The 14,683-nt window shown below is 38.9% G+C and overlaps 1 protein-coding gene across 3 annotated transcripts in view; it reads left to right on the plus strand.

Annotated features, from left to right (window-relative positions):
- Klf7 (KLF transcription factor 7) overlaps positions 1-14,683 on the plus strand; it is an 88,805-nt gene that overhangs the window by 39,735 nt on the left and 34,387 nt on the right. The window contains exon 2 of one of the 3 annotated variants that reach the window (XM_076865933.2): positions 1,342-1,975. In XM_076865933.2, the coding sequence (XP_076722048.1) occupies positions 1,342-1,975 (634 nt within the window). The remainder of the gene's footprint in view (positions 1-1,341; positions 1,976-14,683) is intronic. The other 2 variants (XM_076865934.2, XM_076865935.2) reach the window with 2 other exon arrangements.

Consider the following 14,683-nt stretch of genomic DNA (forward strand, 5'->3'; position numbering starts at 1 on the left):
CTTGTGACATAAGTGTTGAATGAAGATAGAACCATTCATTAGTTCATATCATTAAAAATCAACTGTGAAGCCCAAAGCTGATTCATAGTTAAGAATCTGGTTTTCTTATTCAGTCATACAGAGTTTTTCTAGAAGTCTGATTAAAACCCAATCTTTTGAAATGTCACCAAAATAAAATCCTTGACAGATACAATATGACTAGGTATATCATTAAAATACATGCATAGCAGAATAAAAGCCTAGAATCAGAACTCTGGTTGAAAACATAGAAACTTCACATAGGTATTCAGTTGGGAGCCAGTCACATTAAAATGTGCCATCAGAAGCCCAGAAGATGGAGCAAATTGGACCAATAGTGCAAGTTAGCAATATAGTTTCATACTATAGTCCAGAGAAGTAGAGTTTTTAAGGGAGGAGAGCATTAGAACACAGACTTCTTAATTATCTACTTTTGCCATGAAAGTGCTTCTATAATCTTACAAAGACTTATAGGCACCAAGGATGAAGATTTGTTGAAATTAAACCTTCTGGTTCTTCTTCTCTATTTCTTTATCAGGAGGAAAAACTTTATGTTGAGATATATAGGGTCCTATCTTTAACAGGTCTCAATAGCTGCATCTGAAGTTATTATTATCATGTAGTCAGAGATGCTAAACCATTGTGTGTAGATGCCACATAATGTGTAGAAATTGTATTTTTAATGACTTGCTGTGAGCATCAGGGGTTTTGTTGTATACCTCAAAGGCTTTATACTAAGCACTCTTTAGAACAAGATCCATTCTTCCTGGTTGGAAAATCTGTGCTTAAGCCAGATCTTGCTGTTGGTTAATTGCTATTAAGGTCACATTTTAGTTTGAGTGGACATGCTTTGTTCTCTAGAATGAGTTGGAAAATAGATTTATTGTTGTGACTTGATCAAATCTATTTTAAAAATGGAAGTGACACTATGAGAAGTCTTATCTGTTTCTATTTGCTTCTTGCTTCCATGGGAAATCCTGGGGATACCTGGAGCATCTTACCTGCTGAATGGGATTGAGGGGCAGGAGATCATCATTTTGGCATTTGATGTTCTCTGGGATCTTGAAGGTGTGAGATTGTCCTTCTGGGACTCTAGTTCTCCTTCAGCCACAGTAATTGAAGTCATATGATGATGGGACCCTTCTGAACCCTTCAGAAGTATTCAGAGAGTAAATAGCAGGGTCAGACCTTTCAGTGAGAGCATTTCAGATACCAGCCATGTAACCATTCTCTGTTCCTTCCCCCTCTGCCTGTCAACAGTGGCCTCCCGGTGTTCTTTGCCTCTGATGGTGATTTCTCTCCCTCCCTCCTTCCTCTCTGCAGACATGCCTTGAATTGGAACGCTACCTACAGACAGAGCCCAGGAGGATCTCGGAGACCTTTGGTGAGGACTTGGACTGTTTCCTCCATGCTTCTCCTCCCCCATGCATTGAGGAGAGCTTCCGGCGCTTAGACCCCCTGCTGCTCCCAGTGGAAGCCACCATCTGCGAGAAGAGCTCTGCAGTGGACATTTTGCTCTCTCGGGACAAGTTGCTATCTGAGACCTGCCTCAGCCTCCAGCCAACCAGCTCTTCTCTAGACAGCTACACAGCCGTCAACCAGGCCCAGCTCAACGCAGTGACCTCATTAACGCCCCCATCGTCCCCTGAGCTCAGCCGCCATCTGGTCAAAACCTCACAGACTCTCTCAGCCGTGGATGGCACGGTGACGTTGAAACTGGTGGCCAAGAAGGCTGCACTGAGCTCAGTAAAGGTGGGAGGGGTGGCAGCAGCAGCAGCCGCCGTAGCACCAGCTGGGGCAGTTAAGAGTGGACAGAGCGACAGTGAACAAGGAGGGGTAGGGGCAGAAGCATGCCCCGAAAACAAGAAGAGGGTTCACCGCTGTCAGTTTAACGGGTGCCGGAAAGTTTATACAAAAAGCTCCCACCTAAAGGCCCACCAGAGGACTCACACAGGTAGTGGTACAAGTTGGCCGCATGTGGTTTCTTCCTCTTTCCCCTGCTTTTGCCTTGAGGTGGGAAGGGCTCCTCTTTGTTCTAAGAAGTGGCCTTTGTGCTGACTAGGAGGTGACCCAAAGGCAGGAGGGCCCTGGGTGGGGAAGCAGAATGACTCACTCTATACCCTAAAACCTCAAGATGTCCCAAGTGCAAGACCTGGGTTCGTCACCGGCTGGCTAAGAGTTGCTTTCAGAGGCAATGCCAACCACAGCATAAACTCAGAGTTCTGAGGCTGATGGAAGGGGATCTGGTAGCGTGACTCACGATAAGACATACATAGTACAGACTCTGGTCCCTTTGCTGACACTTGTCTTTGTTTTCTGAGTGTAGCTTGCAGGTTTGATCAACACCAGAATCCAAGGAGGTACACTAGGAAGCATCCACAGTTAAACAAGGTGGTTAGGGTGTCCCTATTACTCTTTTCCCAGCATCCCTGATTTTTCATCAAAGTCACCAACAGCAGGAGGGTTTCAGAGTTCATTAGATGTGATCATTCTATAATTAATTGGCATCTCCTCTTTTGCATTGTTCTCTGGCGCGTGCTTTATGGAGAGATGGCAGAATTGCTTTTTAATGAGCTTGTTACTGAGAAGTTGCTAAAGTGATTACATTGCTATGTGTGTGGTAAAGGCTGGTGGGGGAGGGAGACGGCCTGTATGTTTCACATAGGACTTCCATGGTGATTCCAAGGACTCATATTGATCTTTTGAGCAATGGGATCATTTGGAAGAGTGGGGTTCACACAAAAGAGGGAGAGATTGGCCGTATCTTAAACTGGTCTTTGTTCTCTACTTCGAGATTGTAGCTTGTGGGTAGCATCTCTTCTTGGTCTACTAGGGTGCTACTGGGAGCAATTACTGTGATTGGTGGTTTTTAAGTGGGTCATTAAGAGCATATGACTTGTATGGCTTTTCCATAGTGTTTGCACACTGCAAGCTGAATAGGGAAAATCCCCAAAGGTATAAATGGAAGAATAAGAACATTCTCAGAGAAAAGTGGATGGTTGCAGCTGAGGTGGGAGAAGAGTCTGGTATTCTGTGTGGTTGTGGACTGTGCCACCAAGGAAGCATGCATCATAAAGACGATTGGCTGGAAGATCAGAGCACCCTGGATTCTAGTTCTAACTGCCACTAACTAGCTCTGTGACCTGGAGTACATTTCTTTATCTCTATGGGCCTCATTTTTACATCTGTCAAACAATCTGGCTCTTGAGGCCCCTTTCAGCTCCGATGGTCCATGAAATGTCTTTGTGTGGTACTAAATAACTTTTCCTCAAGTAGGAATGCATAAATATGACTGGATAAAAGTGCTGAAACTCAAAGTCACTCCTGTGAGATAGTGAGACCAGACATTGCTTCCTTATATACAAGACAGGCATGTCCTCTAATTCTAAACTTAATTTCCCATATGGCTCTTTCTTGGTTCATGGGATAATCCCCTAACATAATTTTTTAGTCCTATGGATCAGGTGTAGGGTTCCATTCATGGTTTTGCTGCAGAATTTATATGTAAAGCCTAATGCTTCCTCATATTGTTAGTTTTTTTTTTCTTCTCTGATTTTGTCCTGAAAGTAATTTTTATTTATATTCCTTTCTTGCTAAAGTCAGTAAGTAAAGACAAGACATTGCAGTGCTCCCGGGTTTCAATGCATGATTAATCTCCTGCCCCCAGGAAGCCAGAGGAAGCACCATGAACCAAGAATGTTGACGTTTGTAGGGGTTATAGAGTTCATAATTATGGACACCTTTCAGAATTATTAACACTAAGGCTACATCCTGCCTTGTATGGAAGCTGGACCACTCTGGTGAAGCAGACATTCTTTGGGGCAATCTGCAGCATTTTCTTCTTTCTATCCCCTCTTCCCAGCAGAGATGATGGAAGATGTGATGATTGATGCATTATTTGGCATGTTGTTTTTGGAACATTGTCCACTCAGTGTGATTACCAAGGTGGAGCTGATTATGCTACCCACACCTGCAGCCAATGCCTCGAGGTGGATTGCAGTGCTCCTTCCTATGGGCAATGCCCTGAAGGAGGCAGTAAGCATTATTAGAAAAGTAGCATGGCAGCAGAGTTAGAGCAGGGCTTTGTGGTTAGGTAGACTTGGGCTTGTTTTCTGTATACATTATTTATTTTCTCTGTTTCCTCATCTGTAAAATAGTGCCAATTCCATCTACCTCAGAGATTGTTTTGAAGATTAAATTAGCAAATTACTTGGCAGATAGTAAAAACTCATTACTGTTATTGCTGATTATAGTTATTAGTATTGTTCTTGACACTGAATAGTGATAATTGAGTGAAAAGCAGCTTTATGTAAACGAGAAATGAACCAGTTAGCCAGCGTTAAATACAGATCGAGTATCGCTAATCCAAAACTCCTAAATTGTTTTGCTACTGGAATTTCTCCCAGGGGTGCTTTACCACTGAGCTACACTCCCAGCCCTTTTTATTTTATTTTGAGACAGGGTCTCCCTAAGTTGCTGAGACTGGCCTTGAACTTCTGATCCTCCTGCCTCAACCTCCCAAGTAGTAGGAATTACAGGCATGCACCACTAAGTCCTGCTTCAAACTCTAAAATTTTTGAGAGCCTACAGGTATCACAAAGAAGAATATTCCACATGGGACCTCATGGGACAAGTCAACCCAAATGCCAGAACACTAAAAATGTTGTTTAAAATTACTTTCTGGCTATGTGTATAAGGAGAACATGAACTATAAATGAGTTATTTTATTATGTGCATGCAAATATTCAAAAATCAGAAAAAAATATTTTCTGGTCCCAAACATTTCAGATAATGGCTATTCAACCTATACAACCAAAAAGTAAGAGAATATTTTCCTAGTGGTTGATCAGTAGGGTGTGGGGTGATAATGCACATGGGCACCAGGGTGGAGGGTAAAACTGGCCCTGCAGACATTAGCCCACTGAGATTGGCAGTAATGTATAGAATGGCTTTCCTGAAGACAGCTCAGAAGTAATTGCCTCACATCCTACAGAAGCATTTTGCCTATAAAAACCTTCCTCACAGACAAGCACGGAAGGAAAAAGAAATAGATAAGAGGGGAGGTAGGATAGGGATGGAGGATGAAAGAGAGAATATGAATTAATTTAGATGAAATGGAGGAGAATCAGAAGTATTTATTTGGAATTGGTGTGAATGGGGCACATGGGGAACTGAAAACATAGGTGATAATTTATGTGGTGTGGATGAACTAAGACTGATGAAAACAGCATGAAGGATGGAATTAAATTAAGTGTAAACATATAAAGGAAATGGACTGGTAAAAGCTTGAGGGCAAAGGTATATGGGCAATGGAAATTCGGGTGGAAAAGAATCTGCTGCTATAAGAATTGGTGTGAAAAGACTAAATATTAAAATGAAGTTTTCACAAATTGTCTCTGGATGAATTCAGGCACACTATTTTAGGGTAGACTTAGTTTTTTAAAAATTATTATTATTATTATTATTATTATTATTATTATTATTATTGATACTGGGGAAGGACTCAGTTTAATTCAATGGAAATGTATCATTTTTCAGCTGGAGAGGTGTTTTGAGACAGAAAACAAAGAAAGGAAGAGAAATAAGAAAACCATCCCAAAGAAAGAAGACATATAACAGCATTTTGTTCTCTAGAGTTATATTTATGCCATATCTCTTTTATATGGTAATATATTGCAAAGGAGACACAGTTGCACAAGTGAAATAAAATAAAAAAATGTGTGAGTCTCCATCTTCTCTGCATAAAGAAAGACAATACATTGTCGGTGACATGGATTTGCTTGCATTGAGGAATTTTTAAAGTGTTATTCATTTAATCTTTATATAGATAGAATTCACTGAACTAGAAAAGATATGCAGTTTTTTTTTTTCCTTTTTTTTGTGGCTGTTTTTTTTTTTTTTTGAGGATGCTGAATCCTTCAAACTTTTTGCCCTGGAGGATATTAAGCAATGAGATTTTTTTTTTTTAAAAAGCTAGCAGATGTTCAAGTTGGTAGCTGGGGCATAAATACTGGTTGCCCAAAAAGGTGAAGTTAGGGATGGGGAAAGCAGGCTGTAGATGGAAGAAGGTGAGGTAGGGAAGGAGACAAAGAGAATAACAGGATCTTAGTGAAAGGAAGCATATGAACGTGTACATATGGTTTATTCATTGGGAAGAGCACTTAGTGCTGGCACAAGTGTACAGATGTCCTTCAGCAGCCAAGCCATGGCATATCCTTGTCTCCTACTCTTGTTTTCTGGTCTTTATATGATACATTTTTCTCTCTCAATTATTCAACCAAGTGCAATCATGCTGTCGTCCATCTTCCTGGAGTCAGCTAAATGATGCCGATATTTCAATGCAAGAAGAAACTTCACTTGCAATATAAAAAGTAATCCCTTTATGATGCTTAATTTCCATCAAACACAATTGGTTAAAATGTTCATACTTTCTATACAAAAAGAGAAAGAATTATTTCCCACATTTCTTCTGGGCCACTTCTTAGAAAAAAAGGAAAAAACGTGAAACTGAATTGTGCTAAGTGAGTTGCCTTTTTAATTTTACAAATTCATAGAAAAGCATGTCTACATTTATATTGTTAAGAGTGAGTCGTGTTGGTAAAGTCCAGACAAAGGCCACAAATTAAATCTCCAGTTGTTGGTCACTATTAACAGTTATATGAACAAGCCACATTCTCTCAGGCGCTACTTGGGGGACCCTTTCCATGAAGTGGAGTAGCTGGAATTGAGAATGCAGGTGGTGATAGATTTGTGCTGAAGGGTGTAATTGGATGCTTTTTCAGGTAGAGGATAATACAAGTGGCAGTTTGCTTAGTGTTTTGCGTTTGCTTTGGGGCAAGCCTTATTGAATCCAGAGGTAGCATGATCTGTAAGTTCAATCAAGGTTTATAGCTCATTTTCAAATGAAAAGGTGGTTAAACATATTTCAAACAAAAGGACAAATGAAGCGTGGGGGAGGCAAACACAAGTGCTCATAGCATGCACTTAATGAAAGTTTTTTAAAGTTGGAAGTATAATTTGTTTATTTTCTTTGTTCAATAAGTGTTTGGAAAGCAGTTGCTATGTTCCAGGCATGGTTTTATCACTTTTACAAATATTAGCCATTTTAATTCTCATATTAAGTCACATGGGTGCTATTATTTTGTCTTATAGATGAGGAAACCGAGATGACCCAAAGAGATCACTGATTTGCCTAGCTTCACACAGCTCAGGATTCGAACCACAGTGTTGGTCTAGCTCAATCTCTTTACCTCTCTGCTAATTAATGATGGAGAAACAGTCAGTTAGATTTTTTTTTTATGATCTATTCTCATGAGAAAATGGAGCACATATGGTTTAAATATAAACAAATAATGAAAACTCTTTTAAATAAACAGATAAGAGTTAGAAGGATCCTTAAACACATTTAGACATATGACCTCTCGGGTGACTAAATCAGTACAAGGAAATAAAACAAGTGAATGAATGGTCTCCTCTTTCCAGGCCATTATGATTGTTGCTGTTATTATACTATTATCATGCTCATTACTATTATTTTTCTTTTTAACCTTAGGATTAGGGAGAGACTTTCTTGTCGTAGTGTCAGTTCACTCATTCAAGTGACAAATGTTAATCTTTATTCCTATGAAATAATAAAGGCAAGGATTATTGCATATATAGGGGAAACTGAGGACCATAGGTGTAAATATGACTTGACCTGGGCTATGCATTTCCCCTACTGGCAGAATTGAAAATAGACTCAAGTCTCCTGGCCCTTAGGCTTGCATCCTATTTAATAATTACCGTTCTTTGTATTTCCTTTATTTGTTCCTCAGTCATTTCACAAATGAATATTAAGTCCCCAGAGCAATAATAAAATAGGTATAAAATAATAATATGGATATGAGACACTATGCCATTGAGTGACCATCAAAGGAGAATAGGATAGGCTGATTTGAGAAGGTCTCTGAAGGAGAATGGGCATTGGATGACAGCAGGGGCCTGAACAGTAGGAGGAGGAAGCATGGAACATTCTGGAGCAAGAGTCACCATTCTGGACAGGGTATTTTTTTTTTATGCTGTTCATCTTTTTAAATAGTGCAAATGTGACAATACGCTAATTGATATAAATAGAAGACCTAATTCAAGGTCAGGCATATCAGCAGGATAAAATGAAATATCTCAGGGTTGTGGTATTGCCCACTTTCAACTTCCTCAGTGTCATAGATAAGAATTCTTCGAATTTATACAAGAGCAGCTGAAATGGGGCAATTTTAAGACACTAAAGGGCCTTTAATATGCTGAGACACTTGCTGATAATGAAGTTTATCCATGAGTTGAGGCAGAAACTCATTAGACTCCGATTACAGGATGGAAACTAGAATAAGGGTTAAATGTTCAGTTCACAAGGTGGAGAGAGTTTAATGGGAGAGTTTGATAGTTTGGATTTAGCATATTCAGAAGCCTAAGAGGAGTTTGAAATGAAGGTGTGTGAAATGAGGAAAAAGTGGATGGGAGAATTTTATGATTCCAGAAACTTCAGAACTTTACTACATGATAATTTAGTCATATGATCATAACATTTATAAAGATAACTTTATGTAAACATGTATTGGATAGAATGACTTCAACTTGGCATGCATAAAATAAGCACATTTGCTTTATCATTATAATGTGATAATAAAAGTAGACTTTTGTGGGCTATTCCAGATGTCCTTTTAAAGGATAATTGGTAGTCCCACCATAAATAAGGATGTTAAAATAAGAACCAAGAAGAAAGGAAAAAATGTGAAATTAATGAGGTTTTCATCATAAACAATTATTTTTTGAATACTCGCTGTACTACATGCCATTTCTTCCTCCGTCTCTGAGAACCTCAATTTTGGTGCAGAAGCCTAAACTATAGTTTAATAAAGCCCATATTTGGAACCTGTTCTCAAAAGAGTATAGTGTGAATTGAGGTGAGGGGGGCTGGGTAGGAAGGAGATAAGAGAAGAGTAATCTCATTTCAGAAAAGGCAGTAAAAGTAACAGAATTTTATGAATTCTAAGAGTTAAAGGGGAAGCCCAGCTCTATTTGATAAAAAAGAGAAAAAGTGAACCATAAGATATCTGTACAAATGAAAAGTTGATATTGGGAAGGTCAGGAGTGAACTTTGGAGTGATTGTGCCCTTGAGTATACAGATAACATATAGAAGTCTTCTCTGTTATAGTAGGAGAGTCACTGACCATGATGATCATGCTGTCCTGTGCATACTACGTTGGGAAGTTTAAGGAAAATTAAATGGAGATTTGTAAAGACCAAAGGCTAAGATGATGCTATAAGAACTTCCTGGTGGTAGGCAATAATTTTCTTGTGTCTCCTGAAATTGAAACAATAATGGAGTGATTCTGTTTGAATTAGGGGGGGGGAAAGCAGAATTGAGGAAAGTTGTGTAATTTACAAAACTCTTAAAAAAAACCAACCAGGAATGCTTATTTTTTTTTCTAAAAAAGCTAAAAACTGAGGACAGATGAAAAGATATTTGTAAAATATGTGACTTTGAAAATCATTCACTTTGAATTTAGTAGAAATTACAGTTGAAACCTTGATAATGGATCATCAGAAAGAAAAAAAAAACTTTTCATATAAAAAAATTGGTTCAGCAAAGCCAAAGGAACTGTTGGAAAAACCAAGCCCATATGGGTTCTGCTAGGCTGTGCAGGTGCCCAGTAGAGAAAGGCTGATCCTTCCCAACTAGGTAGATCCTCTTTGTCCCCACCCTAATGATGGCAAATTGGATGGCTCATCCTTTCTTCCCATTCCCCACCTAAGCACCTAGCCTGATACCTTCCACACTCCTCTCTTCCTGCCTTGGGAGCCTTCTTCTACCCTTCTCCACCACAGGATTTGGTAGCAAGACACTGGAGATGGGTAGATTACTCATCGGCCAACAGTGAATAACTCATTAATTCCTGCTTATTTTCTTAATTTTCAATAATGGGAGACTATGAATAGAAGTTCAAGAGTCTTCAAGTAAGAAGGGAGGCAGTGATGTGAAATGTTGGAAATTGGGGGAACATTTCCCTCTCTACCCCATCCCTGGGCTGTCCTCCCTCCCCTACTACTGTATTTTCTACATTTTTTTTAAAAGTAGCTTTTTTACAACCAATTTTTCAAATAATATATTGACTTGACAGTTTTCAAGCTAAATGTTGGTAGAGGTAAGAACACCCAAAGTAATCAAAAGGCAACTTTTTAATGTGCTGGAGTTAGACCCTATTTCTGCAGTGTGGCCATATTCAACCTTCAGCAGTAGGACCTGGTTAGCTTATATAATGGAGCACAAACCACGTAAATTATTTAGGAATATCTGCAGTGAGAATAAAACTTACCATTTCTGTTTTCCTTATCCTCTCCTTCACCATCTGTGCTTATGGATATAGGTGAGTTGGGGATTGACTAAGAATTGGACCCCATAAGCTTTGAGGGCATGGAAGAGCAGGGTACCCCATTAGTAGTTTCTCAGAGTCTAGGTCCAGCTTTGTCCTAAACCAGACTTCCTTGGAAGACCTCCTTCTTTTTGAACCCTACATCTTTTCCTTTCTTCTCTTCAAAATTTATCTGCATTCAGAGAAGGGTCTTTTTAAATTTTTGTTTGTAAAATAAAATGCATTTATAAGCTAAAACTCTTTTATATTATAAACCATCCATCTGGTTCATGAGACATATACGTAGGCTTCTTTTATTATTTCTGCCTTCCGAATGTATCTTCTTTTCATTATCATAATTAACATTTAATCTGTGGAAGTCAGTGAAGTGGTATATACTGTTTTCAGGCAAACAGTATTTCAATTTTTTTATTTGTTGGGAAGTTGTTTTACCTGTTTCACTAGTCATCTAAAGATAATAAAAGCTATTAATCCTTTTGTTGTAGGTGAGGAGGCAAAAGCCATCCTCAACTGAGAGGGGGAAAAAAAGCCCTTTTTCTCCGTAGTAGAGAATTGCCTGAGTAGATGTGTTATGGTACCTTATACCTTCCTCTGCAGCCCTGTTGTTTTCATATCAGGAATATTTTAAAAGAAGTCCTATAGGTTATTCCAATATGGATGCCAGTATTAACTGAGAGAGGTTCTAGGAGTGATAGATGCTCTAAGAAATGTGGAATTATATATTCTGTGTGCTAATGAATAGGACCCAACAAAAAGGTTAACTCTGACCTGTATTCTTCTCTGTATAAGCAGAAAGATGTGGCAGGAAACATGTTAGAGTGACTTTTCAGTATTCATGTTTTGAAGTTTTCTGTCCTCACGTTGTATATTCATGTAATTTAATGTCACCTCAGTGGAATTCCCTGCTTGATTGTAAACTTATAATATGGTGATTTCACTCTCCTTACTATGGGATGTATAGCATCTTTCACTCTCACTCAACTTGAAGAAATGAAATAACAATTCCTCATATATTGAATTCTCAATTGGTCATGAGTCTATTGAAACTAGAATTGTTATTTTTATTTTTTTATTTATAAACATTTTTGTTGGTTTACATGGACACAATACCTTTATTTTATTTATTTATTTGTATGTGGTGCTGAGGATCAAACTCAGTGCCTCACATGTGTTAGGCAAACGCTCTACCACTGAGCTACAGCCCCAGCCCCAGTATTGGTATTTTTAAAAGAGCAACAAAAGATACATCTCCCATTTCTGATATAGGTAATAAGACATTTTATGTTCCGAGCTTTTAGGAGACAGTGTCAGAAAATCAATGTGAATAAATTCAACTATACAGTCTAGTAAACCTATTTGAAAATGTAGTGTACAGCAAGCAGAATGATGGTATTTATTATTAAATGTTTTTCTGTTTTATGCACATGTAAATATACTGAATGTAGAAAAGTTAACATAGGTTACCTCTGCCTAAATCTAAGCAGAAGGTGATTTGCTGACTTTTTTTTCCTTCCCATTCCTTTTTGTTGTTGTTTAGTATTTCAAGGCTTACAGCTAAACTGAATTTGAAACTAAATACTGTCATTACAGAAGATTTTTTTCTGAGTTCTTCCAATTTCTCTGGGGACAAAATAATAGTTGCTTGAAGCAGTGGAGAAACAGTAATTAGGGCAAATAGTAATACTGTGCATGATTGAGGAAAAAGGGGAGGGGGAGAAAAAAATGCAACAGACAGACTTGTACAGCTTGTTACTAGGAAACCACATCAGCATTAAATACAGTGTGCTAATTGGCTATCCTGTTTCTGCCTGGGTACCAGCCTGGGCCTGCTACACAGCTGTTTCTGCTCTTTCTGGTTGCTAGGTAACTGCATCATTTCCCCTCCTCCCACCCTCTTTGTATTCTGGAGGGTAATTGGCTACTTCTGCTCCTGGTGTTGCTGCTGGGTACCAGCCTGGGCCTGCTGCTCTGCTGTTTTCCGGAGGGATTTAATGGGGGGAGGGGAGAAAAAGGGAGAAGAAGATATGCTGGCAATTAATGGAGCATAAGTGCAAATTCTACACAATGTCTGGCACCTGCGTCCCCTCATCCTGCTTTCTCAACTAAATCCTTCAGCTAAGAAAACACATTAGACTCTTGAAGTCTTTCTTTTCTCTGTAGATACCTTGTGATTATAGTTTAAAAGAAACAAGATATTTGAAAACTTATTGCATAAACAATGGATTTAGTCTTTTTAAGGAAAAAATTGGCAGAATATTACACATCTATATTTGACATGGATACTAGTAGAATTTGCAGAAACATTGAAATTGCTAACTTGATAACAAAACAGCATCTTTAGTGTTTTAAAGGTATGCCTCTTGATCTCTTAAAGAGACTGAATTCTTTTGTAATGATTCTTCTTAATAAAATAAAATGCACTAAAAGCATTATGGGATTTTCTCAACTATTTTATTCATGATGAAGAAATACAGGGAGGCTTCTAGACCCTTCTGATTTTCGATTATTCTTCTGTGTGCACAGCACATGACCACATGCTTGTGGAAGACACATTACAATTTTATCCCTCGTTTTGCACACTTATATTTCTTAGGGCAAAAGAAGAATATGGTGCAATATCAACTTGAAATCAATTTTGTGAGTGAGAAAAGTAAAAAAGGTCATTACTTTTCATATTGATGTGAACTTCTATTGAAGAAGTTTCCATTTCATCATTATTGAAATTCTTCCTGAAAGTGTGAGGAGGAAGATTCTTCAGAAGTGAAGTCATGCTCCAAGGAGATTTCACTTTAAATAGTTGAGAAAGTGTATGTCAGTTGGGGCCCCTTGAAGAAGCAACTTCATCCTCCTGGGAAGAAGCTGTTTTATTGAGAAAACTCAGAGCATGTTGTGTGACTATGCACAGAAATAGTTAGCAAAGGCGACTCTGATTTGACACTAATGGCTGACACTGGTTTCCCATACTAATGAGATCTACCATCCCCTTTGAAAAGTGAAGCAGACAGAGCCCTATTCTAAGCTACAAGCTCTTCCACTGTGAGATAAGATCAGACTCTATGGAATCATTTCTCCATAACATATCCTTAAAATTAGAGGAAGGCCTTGGGGCAGGCTCGGCCAATAGAAGGAATATTGTAGCAGTCCACAGGTCTCAAGGAAACCAAGTACCCACTAGTAGTATTTAAAAAGCAAGAGAAGAATCTTATTATGAGAGGATAACTACCAAAGAACTATGTGTTATTTCTGCTGTCTCTACTAAGAAGACCTATTGTTTATCACTCATAAGTATTTGTATACTAAAGTATTTAGCCATTTGCTTGGGAGAAACCATCAAAAGTTAGAATATTGCTTTATCACTTGACATATTATGATATTGGAAAAGGGCTAGTTTTGATTGAGGGTTTAGTCTTTGTTGACAGAAGAGCCAGATTAACACATTTTCGAGTGTTTTATGAATCATCACTACTTGACTTAAGCAGGATGTGGATCAAAAAGTCCAAAGAAATCCTGAGCATTTGTCTTGCCCAGTTCCATTCTTCACCCACTGGATGAATTAGATGTGACTATGTATCCACATGATGGTTCTAGAAACACCCAGGAAACTCAAGGTGGAGGTCTTAGGAGGCTGATGTGGTGAGGGAACATCAGTCCTTCCTTCTGGGCTCCCTTTCTTCATGCTCTCTGCCAGAGCAGATATTTCTTTGGATGTCTCCATGTTGAAAGCACTTGTGAGAGCACAAATATACAGGTGTGCTTTAGGGACAAGGAAAGAAGTTATTCCACGTATACATGCTTCAACCCTTGGATTCTCCTTAGTCCCAGAAACAGGCTTGCTAGTTCTCATGCCGCACAAGGCTGCTACCTATCATATCATGAATCTGGAAAGGAGAATCTGATGGCCGTTTGCCTCCCACTCCCATCCCAGAGCTGCTGCTAACCCAGAGTATACCTTTTTTTGGGAATCAGTCAGTGGGGGCCTTTATATGTGGCAGTGCTGCCCTGTGCTTGAGAAGCAAAGCTGCATTTTTCTTTCTTGTGCTTCACCTGAGCACCTGTGCTCACAGTCTGGCACGGCTGCCTGCTCATCAGAGGAGTGATCCACCCAGAGGGACCTTCTCTGACCTTTTAATAATTTCCGAGGCTGATGAGGATACAGTAGGAAAATAAAAGTTATAGAATGGTTCAAGGAGGGTGCTGGGATCTCCTTTCAATGGCTGAAGAGGCATTCCCCATGAGAGAAGACCTTTTCATCTGG

The sequence above is a fragment of the Callospermophilus lateralis genome, chromosome 9 (assembly GCF_048772815.1).
Source record: "Callospermophilus lateralis isolate mCalLat2 chromosome 9, mCalLat2.hap1, whole genome shotgun sequence".
NCBI classification, from domain to species: Eukaryota; Metazoa; Chordata; class Mammalia; order Rodentia; family Sciuridae; genus Callospermophilus; species Callospermophilus lateralis.